Source organism: Blennius ocellaris, assembly GCF_963422515.1.
Source record: "Blennius ocellaris genome assembly, chromosome: 24".
Lineage (NCBI taxonomy): Eukaryota > Metazoa > Chordata > Actinopteri > Blenniiformes > Blenniidae > Blennius > Blennius ocellaris.
In genome coordinates, this window is record NC_137673.1 from 13,823,488 (window position 1) to 13,842,993 (window position 19,506).

The 19,506-nt window shown below is 43.1% G+C and overlaps 1 protein-coding gene across 10 annotated transcripts in view; it reads left to right on the top strand.

The window, feature by feature from the left end:
* LOC308147478 (protein NLRC3-like) overlaps window positions 1–19,506 on the top strand; it is a 241,740-nt gene that overhangs the window by 207,183 nt on the left and 15,051 nt on the right. For 4 of the 10 annotated variants that reach the window (XM_080519631.1, XM_080519632.1, XM_080519624.1 and 1 more), the window contains exons 1-2: window positions 18,633–18,753; window positions 19,421–19,490. The exons of the other annotated variants lie outside the window; for them this stretch is intronic. In XM_080519631.1, the coding sequence (XP_080375757.1) occupies window positions 19,447–19,490 (44 nt within the window). In that variant the 5' untranslated portion in view covers window positions 18,633–18,753; window positions 19,421–19,446. Of the gene's footprint in view, window positions 1–18,632; window positions 18,754–19,420; window positions 19,491–19,506 lie in introns of those variants that run through there. 10 annotated transcript variants of the gene reach the window in all.

Genomic DNA, 19,506 nt, shown 5'->3' on the forward strand with positions numbered 1-19,506 from the left:
TCAGGCATTTTTCTAAATGCAACTACTTGTTATTGACGTGTGACTGACATCACAACCTACATTTTTTGACAAGTAACTTGTAATTGATTAGCTTCAGTGTCAGACTTCAACAGAGGGAACCTTTAATTTGAAACAGTTAATTTTGAAAAGTGTTCCATGGGCCTGTTTCAGTGGCGGCTGGACAAGAGAGGGCACCAGAGTGCTGCCCTCCCTGGGGGTTTGAAGGGTTAGTGTTAGGCACTCTCCTTTGATCTCCTTTGATCTCCACGAGGAGCCTCTCTCATCTGAATTGAATCCACAGGAGGTATTGAGACATTGATGGACTCAGCTGCTCTCTGATTTTACAACTAAACAACAAGCATCAATGGGCCAGTGGTGCAATGAATAACGTGTCTGACTACGGATCAGAAGACTCTAGGTTCAACTCCTGGCTGGCTCGAAGCTTGAAACAGAAGTCAATACAGGCGTACATTTGTTTTTCATATTCATAGTGAATAAAATCCACTTTTTGGAGCCATAATAAGCTCCCGTGAGGTTCATCAAAAGCCTATCAGTGAATAAATTGACAGGTATGGACTCTTTCTCTGCTGAACATCTTAAGTTTGCAAGTGTTGGAGCCAAAGTCCAGTGGTCACTCAACCTCATGGAAGGGGGGAAGGGGGACCACGTTTTAAGAACAAAGAGACCACATGCCCAGGACTGGAAAAGTTCGCCATTGGTCATGTGACCCTCCCCCCAGGTCCCCCCCCCCCCAGCATGGTGCAACACTGGAGGTCAACATCAGGGGAGCCCAAGACCTCCCTCACCAGCCGGAGCCTCCAGGGTGGGCCCTCCTTCAGGATTGGTCCACATGGCCCTGAGCACAGCGGGAACTGGAACCAAGCGAAGCGATATAAAATCACCTGCGCAGGAAACTTCTGCTCTTCCAAGTCGAATGTGCTCCGAGACGGACGCACCTCTTTGCACGGAGACGAAGTACCACATGTGTTAACACTCTGACCGGCCCGGAGAGTTCTTCACCTCGCTGGACGAGCCGAGAACCACCGTGGAATTACTTTTGTTTTTTGTTTTTTTCTTTTTTCTTCAGTGGATCCTGAGTGTGCGCTGCCACCGCACACTCCCTCATGCTGACCTGAACCCGCTTCTTCTTCCCCTCCTCACAAGAAGCTTGATCACTCCTGGGATCATCCTGTGGACTTTTCCCTGTCCACAAACAGTTCAGCTTGTTTCCCTGGGACGCCAGAGAAACCAGCCCGTGGCCGGAAATCAACAGACTTCAACCGGCCATGAAGCACGTTCACCCTCGTCCAACTAAGTAAGGCTTAGAGTCTGGACAGACAATGAGAATAACGTGACTTTAAGATTGCTGTGTGTTTTATTATTGTTTGAACTCAGGGACACCGATCCCGTAGTTTCAACCAATCTGTGTCTGTGCGTTGGATTCACATCAGCGCGAACCTCCGCACTGTGCAGCTCTCTCTCTCTCTCTCTCTCTCTCTCTCTCTCTCTCTCTCTCTCTCTCTCTCTCTCTCTCTCTCTCTCTCTCTCTCTCTCTCTCTCTCTCTCTCTCTCTCTCTCTCTCAGCTTGCCCCGCTGCTCCTGGTGTCCAAATCCTGCCTAATTCACCTATTTGGACTCGTGGACAAGCTGGGAAAGTTGCACACACAGTAGGATCTGTCCGTCTTTCTCCCCCTCTTTTCTCTCTTCTCCTCTCCTCACTAACGTTGCGCAACTCAGCAACAGCTGTTCCCTTGTGCTCCTCCACTGCGCTTCTGGGACAGTGTGTAGTTCACTGTCCCTGGGATTTCTCGGCCACGAGACCCCAGGCGCGCTCCAAGCAGGCTGTTGAAGGAGGAGGAGGATCCTCACTGTGTTTTCCAGAGAGCAGATCAAGGTGAGTGAAACAAACTGTGCTGTTAGAGATTCTATTCTCTTGTGCTAATATCTGTTCTCTCTTCTCTCTTTGCTCTTTGGCTTCAGAGCTTCATGATGATCTCATGGACTGGAGGGTCATTCAGACAGAAAGAACCTCTGGAAGATGTCGTCTGCATCACCTGCCCTCCAGCAGCTCGTCATCATGAAGATGTTTCAGTGACCAGCAGGTCTGAAAACATCTCTTCAATCAAGTTGGAGAGTTTTTATGTAACATAAGCTAGATTTGTTTACTTTTATTCCTCTGTGTTGTAACAGATGTTGGAGCTACTGGAAGAGATGGAGGAGGTCACAGGAACCAAGAAGACCTGAGACTCATTGTTATGTTTTTGATGTTCTACTTCCAGAAGTAAGACGATAAATCCAATGGAAGACATCATAGGAGTAGAGTGGTCGATATATTGTGTCTTTTGAAACCATCTACATGCAGCTTGTCAGTGTTTTTCACATCATCATCAACATCCTGATGGGCTCAGGTCACACAAGGCTGGAGGCCCAGGTCCTCCTAGCCAGTGGAGAACGTTCTAGCTCTCTCACTGGAGAACCAACCAAACGTTCTAGCTCTCTCACTGGAGAACCAACCTCCATGATGAACAAGAGTCTGAATGCATCTGGTGATGGTGTAGTAATCTGATTACTTCCTGTTTTCACCTGGTGATGGTGTAGTAATCTTATAGCTTCCTGTTTTCACCTGGTGATGGTGTAGTAATCTGATTACTTCCTGTTTTCACCTGGTGATGGTGTAGTAATCTTACAACTTCCTGTTTTCACCTGGTGATGGTGTAGTAATCTGATTACTTCCTGTTTTCACCTGGTGATGGTGTCGTAATCTTATAACTTCCTGTTTTCACCTGGTGATGGTGTAGTAATCTTACAACTTCCTGTTTTCACCTGGTGATGGTGTAGTAATCTGATTACTTCCTGTTTTCATCTGGTGATGGTGTAGTAATCTGATTACTTCCTGTTTTAACCTGGTGATGGTGTAGTAATCTTATAACTTCCTGTTTTCACCTGGTGATGGTGTCGTAATCTCATAACTTCCTGTTTTAACCTGGTGATGGTGTAGTACTCTGATTACTTCGTGTTTTCACCTGGTGATGGTGTAGTAATCTGATTACTTCCTGTTTTCACCTGGTGATGGTGTCGTAATCTTATAACTTCCTGTTTTCACCTGGTGGTGGTGTCGTAATCTTATAACTTCCTGTTTTCACCTGGTGATGGTGTAGTAATCTCATTACTTCCTGTTTTCACCTGGTGATTGTGTAGTAATCTTATAACTTCCTGTTTTCATCTGGTGATGGTGTAGTAATCTTATAACTTCCTGTTTTCACCTGGTGATGGTGTAGTATTCTGATTACTTCCTGTTTTCATCATGTGATGGTGTAGTAATCTTATAACTTCCTGTTTTCACCTGGTGATGGTGTAGTATTCTGATTACTTCCTGTTTTCACCTAGTGATGGTGTAGTATTCTGATTACTTCCTGTTTTCATCATGTGATGGTGTAGTAATCTTATTACTTCCTGTTTCCACCTGGTGATGACGTAGTAATCTTATAACTTCCTGTTTTCACCTGGTGATGGTGTAGTAAATGATAACTTCCTGTTTTAACCTGGTGATGGTGTCGTAATCTCATTACTTCCGGTTTTCACCTGGTGATGGTGTAGTGATCTTATAACTTCCTGTTTTCACCTGGTGATGGTGTAGTAATCTCATTACTTCCTGTTTTCACCTGGTGATGGTGTAGTAATCTTATAACTTGCTGTTTTCATTTACTACTTCTTTACCACTATTACATGTAATAACATTTGCTACTTCTTTACCATTATTGCATGTAATAACATGTACTACTTCTTTACCACTACTACATGTAATAACATTTACTACTTCTTCTCCACTATTACATGTAATAACATGTACTATTTCTTCACCACTATTACATGTAATAACATTTGCTACTTCTTTACCACTATTACATGTAATAACATTTACTACTTCTTTACCACTATTACATGTAATAACATTTACTACTTCTTCTCCACTATTACATGTAATAACATGTACTATTAATTTACCACTATTACATGTAATAACATTTGCTACTTCTTTACCACTATTACATGTAATAACATTTACTACTTCTTTACCACTATTACATGTAATAACATTTACTACTTCTTCTCCACTATTACATGTAATAACATGTACTATTAATTTACCACTATTACATGTAATAACATTTACTACTTCTTCTCCACTATTACATGTAATAACATTTACTACTTCTTTACCACTATTACATGTAATAACATGTACTAGTTCTTTACCACTATTACATGTAATAACGTGTCTCTCAACCTGCTGGAGGTCTGATGATGGAGCTGAAGGTGGTTTGAAGCCTCCTGTCCTGATCAGTCTTCACAGAGTGGATCTCTCTCTTATCTATCTGTCTGTCTGTCCTCTCCTCTGTCCTCTCTCCTGTCCTCTCTTCTATCCTCTCTCCTGTCCTTTCTCCTGTCCTTTCTGCTGTCTTCTCTTCTGTCCTCTCTGTCCTCTCTCCTGTCCTCTGTTCTGTACTCTCTCCCATCCTCTCTCCTGTCCCCTCCTCTGTCCTCTCCTCTGTCCTCTCTTCTGTCCTCTCTCCTGTCCTCTCCTCTGTCCTCTCTCCTGTCCTCTCTTCTGTCCTCTCTCCTGTCCTCTCTCCTGTCTTCTCTTCTGTCCTCTCTGTCCTCTCTCCTGTCCTCTGTTCTGTACTCTCTCCCATCCTCTCTCCTGTCCCCTCCAATGTCCTCTCTCCTGTCCTCTCTTCTGTACTCTCTCCTGTCCTCTCCTCTGTCCTCTCTCCTGTCCCCTCCTATGTCCTCTCCTCTGTCCTCTCTTCTGTCCTCTATTCTGTCCTCTCCTCTGCCCTCTCCTCTGTCCTCTCTCCTGTCCCATCCTTTGTCCTCTCTTATGTCCTCTCTCATGTCCTCTCATCTGTCCTCTCTCCTGTCCTCTCTCCTGTCCTCTCACCTTTCCTCTCTCCTGTCCTCGCTTCTGTCCTCTCTCCTGTCCTCTCTCCTGTCCTCTCTTCTGTCCTCTCTCCTGTCCTCTCCTCTGTCCTCTCTCCTGTCCCCTCCTATGTCCTCTCCTCTGTCCTCTCTTCTGTCCTCTATCCTGTCCTCTCCTCTGCCCTCTCCTCTGTCCTCTCTCCTGTCCCATCCTTTGTCCTCTCTTATGTCCTCTCTCATGTCCTCTCCTGTGTCCTCTCTTCTGTCCTCGCTTCTGTCCTCTCTCCTGTCCTCTCCCCTGTCCTCTGTTCTGTCCTCTCTCTTGTCCTCTCTTCCATCCTCTCTTATGTCCTCTATCATGTCCTCTCCTCTGTCCTCTCTTCTGTCCTCTATCATGTCCTCTCCTCTGTCCTCTCCTCTGTCCTCTATCCTGTCCTCTCGTCTGCCCTCTCCTCTGTCCTCTCTCCTGTCCTCTCTCCTGTCCCATCCTTTGTCCTCTCTTATGTCCTCTCTCATGTCCTCTCCTGTGTCCTCTCTTCTGTCCTCGCTTCTGTCCTCTCTCCTGTCCTCTCCCCTGTCCTCTGTTCTGTCCTCTCTCTTGTCCTCTCTTCCATCCTCTCTTATGTCCTCTATCATGTCCTCTCCTCTGTCCTCTCTTCTTTCCTCTATCATGTCCTCTCCTCTGTCCTCTCCTCTGTCCTCTATCCTGTCCTCTCGTCTGCCCTCTCCTCTGTCCTCTCTCCTTTCCTCTCCTCTGTCCTCTCTCCTGTCCCATCCTTTGTCCTCTCTTATGTCCTCTCTCATGTCCTCTCCTCTGTCCTCTCTTCTGTCCTCTCTCCTGTCCTCTCTCCTGTCCTCTCACCTTTCCTCTCTCCTGTCCTCGCTTCTGTCCTCTCTCCTGTCCTCTCACCTGTCCTCTGTTCTGTCCTCTCTCTTGTCCTCTCTTCCATCCTCTCTTATGTCCTCTCTCATGTCCTCTCCTCTGTCCTCTCTTCTGTCCTCTATCCTGTCCTCTCCTCTGTCCTCTCCTCTGTCCTCTCTCCTGTCCCATCCTTTGTCCTCTCTTATGTCCTCTCTCATGACCTCTCCTCTGTCCTCTCTTCTGTCGTCTCTCCGGTCCTCTCTCCTGTCCTCTCACCTTTCCTCTCTCCTGTCCTCGCTCCTGTCCTCTCTCCTGTCCTCTCACCTGTCCTCTGTTCTGTCCTCTCTCTTGTCCTCTCTTCCGTCCTCTCTTATGTCCTCTCTCATGTCCTCTCTTCTGTCCCCTCTCTTGTCCTCTCTCCTGTCCTCTCCTCTGTCCCCTCTCCTGTCCTCTCTCCGGTCCTCTCTGTCCTCTCTCCTGTCCTCTCTGTCCTCTCTCCTGTCCTCTCTGTCCTCTCTGTCCTCTCTCCTGTCCTCTCCTCTCTCCTCTCTCCTGTCCTCTCTCCTGTCCTCTCCTCTGTCCTCTCTACAAAGGTTCTTCCTGTTCGAGGGACTTTTCCTTTCCACACTGTCTCATAAGAGTTTTCTCTATCAAAGTCACCTGAGCTTGTGTAGAAAATAAAGATCAATGATTCATGGATGTTTGATTCTTTTAAAGTTGTCAGAGGAACTTTTTAAAGGTTCGTCATGGACATTTACTCCTTTCCTGCTGAAGTAACTACAGTTACTCTCCATTCTTGTAGTTTGTTTTGCTTAATGCACCACATTGTCACTGCATGAATGAATGAATGAAGCAGGCAGATCAGTTTAGTAGCTGAACTCTCCAGATGTGGTTCCAGCTGCAGTGTCTTGCTGAAATAGGTCCAGAGAGAGTTGGACAAGTTGGTCCATCATGTCCACAGCAAGTGTCTCCAGAATAAAGGTTTGCTCCTACAGAATAAAGGTTTGCTACGTGGCTCAGCAACGATGTGGGATATAAAATAAGAGGTGCAGTGATGTGAAATGTCAATGTACTGCAGTATTTAGAATAGAGAAGAGTAAATGTAATGAAGTATTTAGAATAGAGAAGAGTAAATGTACTGCAGTATTTACAATAGAGAAGAGTAAATGTACTGCAGTATTTAGAATAGAGAAGAGTAAATGTACTGCAGTATTTAGAATAGAGAAGAGTAAATGTACTGCAGTATTTAGAAGAGAGAAGAGTAAATGTACTGCAGTATTTAGAATAGAGAAGAGTAAATGTACTGCAGTGTTTAGAATAGAGAAGAGTAAATGTAGTGCAGTATTTAGAATAGAGAAGGGTAAATGTACTGCAGTATTTAGAATAGAGAAGAGTAAATGTACTGCAGTATTTAGAATAGAGAAGAGTAAATGTACTGCAGTATTTAGAAAAGAGAAGAGTAAATGTACTGCAGTATTTAGAATAGAGAAGAGTAAATGTACTGCAGTATTTAGAACAGAGAAGAGTAAATGTACTGCAGTATTTAGAACAGAGAAGAGTAAATGTACTGCAGTATTTAGAACAGAGAAGAGTAAATGTACTGCAGTATTTAGAACAGAGAAGAGTAAATGTACTGCAGTATTTAGAGTAGAGAAGAGTAAATGTACTGCAGTATTTAGAGTAGAGAAGAGTAAATGTACTGCAGTATTTAGAATAGAGAAGAGTAAATGTACTGCAGTATTTAGAATAGAGAAGAGTAAATGTACTGCAGTATTTAGAGTAGAGAAGAGTAAATGTACTGCAGTATTTAGAATAGAGAAGAGTAAATGTCCTGCAGTATTTAGAATAGAGAAGAGTAAATGTACTGCAGTATTTAGAATAGAGAAGAGTAAATGTACTGCAGTATTTAGAATAGAGAAGAGTAAATGTACTGCAGTATTTAGAATAGAGAAGAGTAAATGTACTGCAGTATTTAGAATAGAGAAGAGTAAATGTACTGCAGTATTTAGAATAGAGAAGAGTAAATGTACTGCAGTATTTAGAATAGAGAAGAGTAAATGTACTGCAGTATTTAGAATAGAGAAGAGTAAATGTACTGCAGTATTTAGAATAGAGAAGAGTAAATGTACTGCAGTATTTAGAATAGAGAAGAGTAAATGTACTGCAGTATTTAGAATAGAGAAGAGTAAATGTACTGCAGTATTTAGAATAGAGAAGAGTAAATGTACTGCAGTATTTAGAATAGAGAAGAGTAAATGTACTGCAGTATTTAGAATAGAGAAGAGTAAATGTACTGCAGTATTTAGAATAGAGAAGAGTAAATGTACTGCAGTATTTAGAATAGAGAAGAGTAAATGTACTGCAGTATTTAGAATAGAGAAGAGTAAATGTACTGCAGTATTTAGAATAGAGAAGAGTAAATGTACTGCAGTATTTAGAATAGAGAAGAGTAGGGTTAGATGAGACACTATGTTGTCCTGAAGGGAAGGAAACAGTCAGTTGTCATTTTAAATATGGCGGCGACCACAAACAAGTATGTCGACAACCGTAAACGAGTATGTTGGTTATTAGCGCTAAAATTACTGTAAGTAATAGATTACTGAAAGTAATAAATCACTGGAAGTCATTCTGAAAAATTTTAATTATTAATGGAAGTAAATGGTCATTTACTCATTAACAACTCCTAAAGTAATTGAGTAATTACTTAAAAGTGAAGAAAGTATCCAAAATAATTTATTAATGAAGAATTATTAACTTGAATAAATTGTTTATTTATCAAATAATACTGGAATTGTGGAACCACCAGCTAAACTAGAAATATCTAATACCAAAATATCAGTCTTGTTTGTAAAAAGGTTATTTAAGTTAGTTAATATTCCTGTGCAAAATATAACAATCTTAAATAACAAGGAAGGTGTGAGATTCTAGCTCAGACTGTTACAAACCAGTGAATTATCAACAATAAATACACAATAATTACCAGGAATCCATCAATTCAGCTAACAGGTTTTTATTTACACAAATGCATTAATTCATAAATAATTCAGAAATAATATCATAAATCAATACAATCAAGTAACAACGTCATCTAACAGGAGATCTAATCTACTAAACAGCAACACTGTGTACAAAGAAAGAGTGTGTGTGTGTGTGTGTGTGTGTGTGTGTGTGTGTGTGTGTGTGTGTGTGTGTGTGTGTGTGTGTGTGTGTGTGTGTGTGTGTGTGGACACACTAGGACAAACAGGCAGCAACTTCAACATCTCCTCGTTAGTACAGTGGAGAGTATCCCAGCCTGTCCCGCAGGAGGCCGATGTTCAATTCCCCGACTGTGATCAGAAGAAATGATGTTTTTATAGTGAAAATACTGTAATCTGAGTCCACTGAGCTCTGCAGGTGAATCACATGACCTCTGATGGTGGGAACATGGAAACATGAGAGCATTGCTGGTTCAGTGGTAGAATTCTGCCACGCGGGAGGCCCGGGTTCAATTCCCGGCCAATGCAGCTCTTTTTATGAATCATCAATCATTTACAAGTTTTACTGACCTGCCTTGTCTGAATACAGGCTGTGAGGTTGAATATTACTTGTCACAGATTATATACACTGGTTATTGTGTATATACACATGAAGAAACAACACCCAGCAGAAGACAACACCCCAGACCTTGAGCCTCACTCTCTTTCTCACCATGTCCTTCACTTCTTATGGTCCAAATAGATCTACTGTTGTGAACTCAAATGTCCTGGCTGGCTGCGTTCACTCCACTGGATTGTAAAACATCAAATCTGAGGGGAGGAGCTGAGGGGAGGTGGAGGAGGTGGAGGAGGTGGATGTTGTTGTGGTGATGACAGGAACTGCAGAGGCGGGGTCGTGGATGTGTTGTTGTGAGAGGTGGAGGGGTGATGGAGAGAGCAGTAGGGGGCGCTCTTTCAAGGTCTATGTTGTGGTGTGGTGAGTGAGGAAGACAGGTGGGGGCGTGAACCAGGAGGCTCGAAGCGAACTGAACGACTGAAATGAGCCGAACGACTGAAACGAGCCGAACGACTGAAACGAGCCGAACGACTGAAATGAGCCGAACGACTGAAACGAGCCGAACGACTGAAACGAGCCGAACGACTGAAACGAGCCGAACGACTGAAACGAGCCGAACGACTGAAACGGAGGTTCAGATGTTCTGTTCGGTGGTTCTCTCTCCCTCTCCGCACTCGGACAGGAGAGCACCTGAACACGACGTTCACACGTGAACACAAACAGATGCAGCTTTATGAGAAAACACAGAAAATAAACACATTGCATGTATTAGCTTCAGGCTAATCTAACAATGCTGCCCAGACAAAAGCTTGTTTACTGTTCCTGGTGTGTGGTTGTTCAGCACCGATAGTGCTGGTCTCACAATGGGTCTGAGGATCTGGTACCTCATGGCAGTCAGGGTTCCTCTGGCTAGAACATGGAGGCTGTGGGCCATACAAAGAAATGCCTCCCTACACCAATACTGACCCAGCGCCAAACCACTCATGCTGGAGGATGTTCCTGCAGCAGAACGTTCTCCACGACTCATGATGGAGGATGTTCCTGCAGCAGAACGTTCTCCACGGCTCATACTGGAGGATGTTCCTGCAGCAGAACGTTCTCCATGACTCATGATGGAGGATGTTGCTGCAGCAGAACGTTCTCCACGGCTCATGATGGAGGATGTTCCTGCAGCAGAACGTTCTCCACAGCTCATGATGGAGGATGTTCCTGCAGCAGAACGTTCTCCACGGCTCATGATGGAGGATGTTCCTGCGGCAGAACGTTCTCCACGGCTTATGCTGGAGGATGTTGCTGCAGCAGAACGTTCTCCACGGCTCATGATGGAGGATGTTCTTGCAGCAGAACGTTATCCACGGCTCATGCTGGAAGATGTTCCTGAGTTGAAATTATCATTAATCTCAAGAAAGGAGGTTCAATGCTTCCTATAGAACCTCTTTTAGCCTAAAACACACTGATGCTTCCTTTAGAACCTCATTTAGCCTAAAACACACTGATGCTTCCTTTAGAACCTCCTTTAGCCTAAAACACACCGATGCTTCCTTTGGAACCTCCTTTAGCCTAAAACACACTGATGCTTCCTTTGGAACCTCCTTGAGCCTAAAACACACCGATGCTTCCTTTGGAACCTCCTTTAGCCTAAAACACACTGATGCTTTCTTTGGAACCTCCTTTAGCCTAAAACACACTGATGCTTCCTTTAGAACCTCATTTAGCCTAAAACACACTGATGCTTCCTTTGGAACCTCCTTTAGCCTAAAACACACTGATGCTTCCTTTGGAACCTCCTTTAGCCTAAAACACACTGATGCTTCCTTTAGAACCTCCTTTAGCCTAAAACACACTGATGCTTCCTTTGGAACCTCCTTTAGCCTAAAACACACTGATGCTTCCTTTGGAACCTCCTTTAGCCTAAAACACACTGATGCTTCCTTTAGAACCTCCTTTAGCCTAAAACATACTGATGCTTCCTTTAGAACCTCCTTTAGCCTAAAACACACTGATGCTTCCTTTAGAACCTCCTTTAGCCTAAAACACACTGATGCTTCCTTTAGAACCTCCTTTAGCCTAAAACACCCTGATACTTCCTTTAGAACCTCCTTTAGCCTAAAACACACTGATGCTTCCTTTAGAACCTCCTTTAGCCTAAAACACACTGATGCTTCCTTTAGAACCTCTTTTAGCCTAAAACACACTGATGCTTCCTTTAGAACCTCCTTGAGCCTAAAACACACTGATGCTTCCTTTGGAACCTCCTTTAGCCTAAAACACACTAGTGCTTCCTTTAGAACCTCCTTTAGCCTAAAACACACTGATGCGTCCTTTAGAACCTCCTTTAGCCTAAAACACACTGATGCTTCCTTTGGAACCTCCTTTAGCCTAAAACACACTGATGCTTCCTTTAGAACCTCCTTTAGCCTAAAACACACTGATGCGTCCTTTAGAACCTCCTTTAGCCTAAAACACACTGATGCTTCCTTTAGAACCTCATTTAGCCTAAAACACACTGATGCTTCCTTTAGAACCTCCTTTAGCCTAAAACACACTGATGCTTCCTTTGGAACCTCCTTTAGCCTAAAACACACTGATGCTTCCTTTAGAACCTCCTTTAGCCTAAAACACACTGATGCGTCCTTTAGAACCTCCTTTAGCCTAAAACACACTGATGCTTCCTTTAGAACCTCATTTAGCCTAAAACACACTGATGCTTCCTTTAGAACCTCCTTTAGCCTAAAACACACTGATGCTTCCTTTGGAACCTCCTTTAGCCTAAAACACACTGATGCTTCCTTTAGAACCTCCTTTAGCCTAAAACACACTGATGCTTCCTTTGGAACCTCCTTTAGCCTAAAACACACTGATGCTTCCTTTGGAACCTCCTTTAGCCTAAAACACACTGATGCTTCCTTTAGAACCTCCTTTAGCCTAAAACACACTGATGCTTCCTTTAGAACCTCCTTTAGCCTAAAACACACTGATGCTTCCTTTGGAACCTCATTTAGCCTAAAACACACTGATGCTTCCTTTAGAACCTCCTTTAGCCTAAAACACACTGATGCTTCCTTTGGAACCTCCTTTAGCCTAAAACACACTGATGCTTCCTTTAGAACCTCCTTTAGCCTAAAACACACTGATGCTTCCTTTGGAACCTCCTTGAGCCTAAAACACACCGATGCTTCCTTTGGAACCTCCTTTAGCCTAAAACACACTGATGCTTTCTTTGGAACCTCCTTTAGCCTAAAACACACTGATGCTTCCTTTAGAACCTCATTTAGCCTAAAACACACTGATGCTTCCTTTGGAACCTCCTTTAGCCTAAAACACACTGATGCTTCCTTTGGAACCTCCTTTAGCCTAAAACACACTGATGCTTCCTTTAGAACCTCCTTTAGCCTAAAACACACTGATGCTTCCTTTGGAACCTCCTTTAGCCTAAAACACACTGATGCTTCCTTTGGAACCTCCTTTAGCCTAAAACACACTGATGCTTCCTTTAGAACCTCCTTTAGCCTAAAACATACTGATGCTTCCTTTAGAACCTCCTTTAGCCTAAAACACACTGATGCTTCCTTTAGAACCTCCTTTAGCCTAAAACACACTGATGCTTCCTTTAGAACCTCCTTTAGCCTAAAACACCCTGATACTTCCTTTAGAACCTCCTTTAGCCTAAAACACACTGATGCTTCCTTTAGAACCTCCTTTAGCCTAAAACACACTGATGCTTCCTTTAGAACCTCTTTTAGCCTAAAACACACTGATGCTTCCTTTAGAACCTCCTTGAGCCTAAAACACACTGATGCTTCCTTTGGAACCTCCTTTAGCCTAAAACACACTAGTGCTTCCTTTAGAACCTCCTTTAGCCTAAAACACACTGATGCGTCCTTTAGAACCTCCTTTAGCCTAAAACACACTGATGCTTCCTTTGGAACCTCCTTTAGCCTAAAACACACTGATGCTTCCTTTAGAACCTCCTTTAGCCTAAAACACACTGATGCGTCCTTTAGAACCTCCTTTAGCCTAAAACACACTGATGCTTCCTTTAGAACCTCATTTAGCCTAAAACACACTGATGCTTCCTTTAGAACCTCCTTTAGCCTAAAACACACTGATGCTTCCTTTGGAACCTCCTTTAGCCTAAAACACACTGATGCTTCCTTTAGAACCTCCTTTAGCCTAAAACACACTGATGCGTCCTTTAGAACCTCCTTTAGCCTAAAACACACTGATGCTTCCTTTAGAACCTCATTTAGCCTAAAACACACTGATGCTTCCTTTAGAACCTCCTTTAGCCTAAAACACACTGATGCTTCCTTTGGAACCTCCTTTAGCCTAAAACACACTGATGCTTCCTTTGGAACCTCATTTAGCCTAAAACACACTGATGCTTCCTTTAGAACCTCCTTTAGCCTAAAACACACTGATGCTTCCTTTGGAACCTCCTTTAGCCTAAAACACACTGATGCTTCCTTTAGAACCTCCTTTAGCCTAAAACACACTGATGCGTCCTTTAGAACCTCCTTTAGCCTAAAACACACTGATGCTTCCTTTAGAACCTCATTTAGCCTAAAACACACTGATGCTTCCTTTAGAACCTCCTTTAGCCTAAAACACACTGATGCTTCCTTTGGAACCTCCTTTAGCCTAAAACACACTGATGCTTCCTTTAGAACCTCCTTTAGCCTAAAACACACTGATGCGTCCTTTAGAACCTCCTTTAGCCTAAAACACACTGATGCTTCCTTTGGAACCTCCTTGAGCCTAAAACACACTGATGCAACACAACACAGTGTTGTGTCTCCATATGATTCTCACTTCTGATGAGACGAAGCAGACACTCATCCTGACCACCAAGGTGCAGAAGTGGAGACTCTTCTGTTTTGAAACTCAACAAATTCTAGTCCATTGTTCCTTCCTGAAGATGCTGAAAAGCTACGCTCTGGATTTGAAAACAATCAGGAAACATGTGAGCAGACTGTGGCTGTATTGCATCATATTTTCTCAGTGTCTGATTGGCTGCAGGTGAGAAGTTTTGCTTCAGGAAAACCAGTTTTCTCTCCATTTGAAGCTGGAATGAAGAACTGCTTGGTTTTAAATCAAACCTGAATTGAGATTTAAATGGTGAGAACTGAGTGACTTTATTTACAAAGTTATTCAAAGTCAGGCTTCCTCCTGTCTGGTGCTCATGGCTAATTTGCATATTGCAGGACTGACTCCAGCAGACTCTAACCTTCAGTTGTGGATGAAGTTCATCTGCAGACACTTCTGGACCAAAACCCTTGAGTTATGACCTCCTGCTGTGATTGAACCTCCAGTATTTAAAGCTTGTAGCTCACAGGTGTGTTTAGTTACATAATCAGAGAGCAGCAGAGTCCATCAATGTCTCATTACCTCCTGTGGATTCAATTCAGCAGATGAGAGAGGCTCCTCAGGGAGATCAAAGGAGATCAGCATCTGTTGCAACAGATCAGTGTTGTAACTTCCTGGTCTACCAAGTTACATCTTCACTTTGAATGAAAAAGAGATTTTTGTCAACATCAATGTCAAAATCAAAGTAAAGTAAAGTGAACATCAAAATGAAAACAATGTTTTTTTCAAAAGATGAATATCAAAGTGAAAAAAGGATTCTTGTCAAATCAAAGTTTAAAACATTTATTTTATTGAATTCAAGTTAGATTTCTTTCAGTGTATTTCTTTATTGGACAGTTTTTATCAGTGTTGTCTTCACTTGATACCGACTCTCAGTTCTGTAGACGAACCAGTAAATGATTGCTGATATTGTTAATCAATAATCCATTTGTGGTTTTATTGTCTAACAGGTTTGTGAATAAGTGATCTATTAATGTGGCTCTATGAGACGTGATTGTACTGGTCTGGTGATTTTAGAGGAAAGGTTCAAACTGTACATCGTATCTATAAACTCTATTGTTAGTTTGTGATTATTTGGCTTCAGCAGATCAAAGTTAAAGTAAAAAGTTTCTCACAAAACCTTCTGAGTTGAAGCTGTAAATGTTTCTTTAACCCAATCCCTGAAGATTTCTGTTAGAACCTGCTGTTCTATAGACGCAGTTTACAGTTACATTATCTTTATGTTCTATACAGAGTTCTACTGTTCTACATTGAAATACATCTTTCATTACTGTGGTCATATTTTCCTCCTTTATACTTCAGGTTTATGTCCACATATAAAGCTCCTCCTCCTCCTCCAGTCTTCCTCTCTCTGTTCAAGTAGTTGAACTCGTATCCATCAGGTCAAATCAGCTTCCTTCTCAGTGCAGATCCACGTTTCAGAGATGGTCAAAACACTGAAGGTTGTTTGAAATGTCCTGGATTGTGTTTGATTGGACTAAAGTTTGAACACAAGCTCCTGCTGTTGAAATGTATAATAGAAAGTTCATTGTCTGTTTGAAGTGTCCTGTTGAATGGATGTTCAGAGTCAGAGCAGCAGTTGTCAGTGATGTCGTAGTAGAAGTTATTGTCCGGGTCGACATCATCCTCCAGGTCCTGATGTTTGTCTTCAGTGGAATGAAATGATTTCACGTCCAGACGATTGTAGTTCACAGTCATTGTAGCTGCTGATGAGTTCCTCCTGACATTGAGTGTCATCATAATATGGTGAGTCCATGTAGTTTGACCTTTTGTCCAGTCCTCAGCTAAATCTCTCCAGCTCCTCCATGTCTGGGATCAGCAGGACCTTCTCCTCCTCCGGTGTCCCGTTCATCTTGATGAAGATCTGAGGTCCACGTTGCCTGGATCCTCCCCTGGTTCTTCAGGACCCGGGCTTTCCTGATGTCCGCCTTCCTTTTGGTCAAATGTTCATTGATGTAGACGTCCCATCCTCTCAGTTTCCTCCCTTGTTTCAGGAGCTCAGTTTGATGTTTTGTGTTGCCAAGCGTCATGATGATGTCTGGTTTGTGGTTGTTGCTCCTGCTGGGCAGCAGGTGACGGACCTCCAGGGTGTTCTGGTCCACCTCTATTCCCCTGGACCACCTGTCGCTCCACGGAGTCAGACAGATTATCCTCTGTGGTCCAGACAGCAGAAACCTCCTCTGACAGGAAGTCCAGGGACTTTTCAGTGTCGTCCAGATCTTCAGTGGATTGTTTTGTTGGCTCCATGGTGACACACACTCTGGTATTGTGTTTCATTCACTGTGGGCTCCTGATGAGAGGAGTGTGTGACTGGTTAAACAAACAACAAACAAACACATTGACTGGAGAAGATTTAATACGCCTCTGCTTCCTCCTACTCCTTTTCATACATCTTAAGTTTTCTTTGTATTAATGGTTTGGTTTGATAGATTTATTCAAAATGTTTTCTTCTTTCTTGGCCAAGAGAAAACGACCTCAAACTGAGCTGGAAACCATCAGTAGAACAGGAAGTGGTTCAAACAGGGTCAGACTGGCAGAAGATGTCCAGATGAGCTGAAGATGGTTCAGAGTGGTGTCCTTGTGTGGACGTCCTCTGCTCCTCTGAGGACTGATGGAATTATGTAACAATGTTCTCATTGAAGACATAAAAACAGAAACATCCTAATCCAATAAAGCCTCCTGGATTTGTCCTGCAGCGTCCACAGAGTGAACAATGACAGAGAGCTGGACACGTCAAGACATATGTGTGGGTTCATCCAGCTGCCACACAAGAGGAAGCAGCTGGAATTGACCTTTGATCTCATGAGAAACAGCAACTGCAGCAGCAGAAATCAAGTCTTTTGGACTGAATGTGACGAAGCAGAAAACCCAGCTGATGACTGGAGCAGTGTGGCGGGACAGAGTCATATTCAGCTCCTGTTTCTGTAAATCCCTGTAATTCCCCTTGTTGGAGGACTGACTGCTCTCATCACGGCCCTGAATGAAGCTGCTGACGGCCCAATCAGGAGGTCACATCAATCATTGACTTGTTTCTGGAGGCTGCTCTCAAGATCAACTTGTCTCAGTTCAGACGGACGGTGATGTCATGAGGGCGTGTCCCAGCTGAACAACATGGACTTTGACACTGTGAGTTATGAGGGTGTGACGGCGTCCTCACATCAAACAGTGACAGAAGGACTGACGAGGGACGAAGAGCAACTTCTTCTCTCCAAGTGTCTGTGAGAAGAGGTGAAGAGTTCAGCAGGTGAGAATCTCTGTCAACTCACAACAAAACTTTCATCAGCTGTCTTTGACTGATTTCACTGTGGCTGCTCGCCGTGTGTCTGTGTGTCTGTCCTGCAGACGCTATGGGACGTCTTGTTCTAGTGTGTCTGTCCAGCAGACGCTATGGGACGTCTTGTTCTAGTGTCTGTGTGTCTGTCCAGCAGACGCTATGGGACGTCTTGTTCTAGTGTCTGTGTGTCTGTCCAGCAGACACTATGGGACGTTTGTTCTAGTGTGTGTGTGTGTGTGTGTGTGTGTGTGTGTCTCAAAGGACAACTGATATGAATCTTTCCAGTGAACATTTATTCACACAATCATCAACAACATGAATCAATAATCTGTCAAGGAACCAGATTTCAGCCAATCAGAGGAGGAGATTTGTGAACATTGTGAGGAGCCGACATGTAAATGTCATAGAGCTAGATGAGAAAGAGGTCATAGAGCTAGATGAGATAGAAGGTCATAGAGCTAGATGAGATAGAAGGTCATAGAGCTAGATGAGATAGAAGGTCATAGAGCCAGATGAGATAGAAGGTCATAGAGCTAGATGAGATAGAAGGTCATAGAGCCAGATGAGATAGAAGGTCAGAGCCAGATGAGATAGAAGGTCATAGAGCTAGATGAGATAGAAGGTCATAGAGCTAGATGAGATAGAGGGTCATAGAGCCAGATGAGATAGAAGATAAATGTGTTAAAAACAAGACAATATAAAACTGTAACAACAGTAATAAAACAAAAAGACACTAAATGTCCTCGAGATAGTCGTTAAAATGGGTTTGTTCTGTAGAGCAGAGGGTGTGTGTGTGTGTGTGTGTGTGTGTGTGTGTGTGTGTGTGTGTGTGTGTGTGTGCGTGTTGGTCCACAGTAAGTGTCAACATCAGTGTTTGTTTCAAGTCGACTCCATAGAACTGATGTTGTGTCAGAATTTCTCTGTAACTGAGATGAGGGACGATGTTGAGTCTGATCATTTTCCTTTGTTGTGTTTTCCTTGACGATGTTCCTTTATAGTCCAACTGCTTTGATCTGTATCTTTCTCTTCTGTCCAGGTTTACATGTGTTCAATATTGTATAGAAATATCTTTAGACAACTGTTTAAATGTTTTCTTTACAGTGTTCATGTTTCCTGCTGAACGACTCTCCTGATTTCTCCATCAATCATTTACACTTGTGGGTGAGTCAGAGGAGGAAGCGTCACTTTGTGCTTGTCAGACATGAGAGACGGACTGAGAGGGACGAAGAGCAGCTTCTTCTCTCCACAACTTTCCTCACACATGGAAAAGTGTCTGTAAGAAGAAGTGAAGAGAGTTCAGGTGAGACTCTGGCAGCTCTTTAGAAGCTTCCACAACGGAGAGAAAGACTTTCTCACTTCTCTTTTCCTCTTTCATTCACACCATCACAAACCACTGACAGCTGCTTTCTTCTTCTTCACCTGCTGGACAAACATTTCAACCTCCATTAACTCCTTTCTTCACCTCTTTTCTTCTCTATGGAAAAACTCTTTCAATGTTCAGCTGTGGGCGGGGCTTCAGCCCTCCTTCACTCTGATTGGCTCAGGTTGGTGTCAGTCTGAAATATTCAAACTAACACACACACACACACACACACACACACACACACACACACACACACACACACACACACACACACACACGAGTCGATCATCTCATTATTTATCATCCAGACGCTTCATTTTTCTCTGAAACCTCCAACTGACATTAATCATATTACTTGTTCTATTTTCCACGTTTCTATATTTTCTTCTCTCACGTTATTTCCTCTGTTTGTTTATTATTTATTCTTCTTCTTGTTTTCCTTTTTCTGTTTTGTCTCGGCTGTCGCTCTCTGATCTCACTCTACTGTGTGTGTGTGTGTGTGTGTGTGTGTGTGTGTGTGTGTGTGTGTGTGTGTGTGTGTGTGTGTGTGTGTGTGTGTGTGTGTGTGTGTGTGTGTGTGTGTGTGTGTGTGTGTGTGGACCAGGTTGGTGTGTTTCTCTCTGACTCAACATGAGTGACGTGGATGAAGAAGACACACCAGAGTGTGTGGACAGGTAAGAGACGTCACAC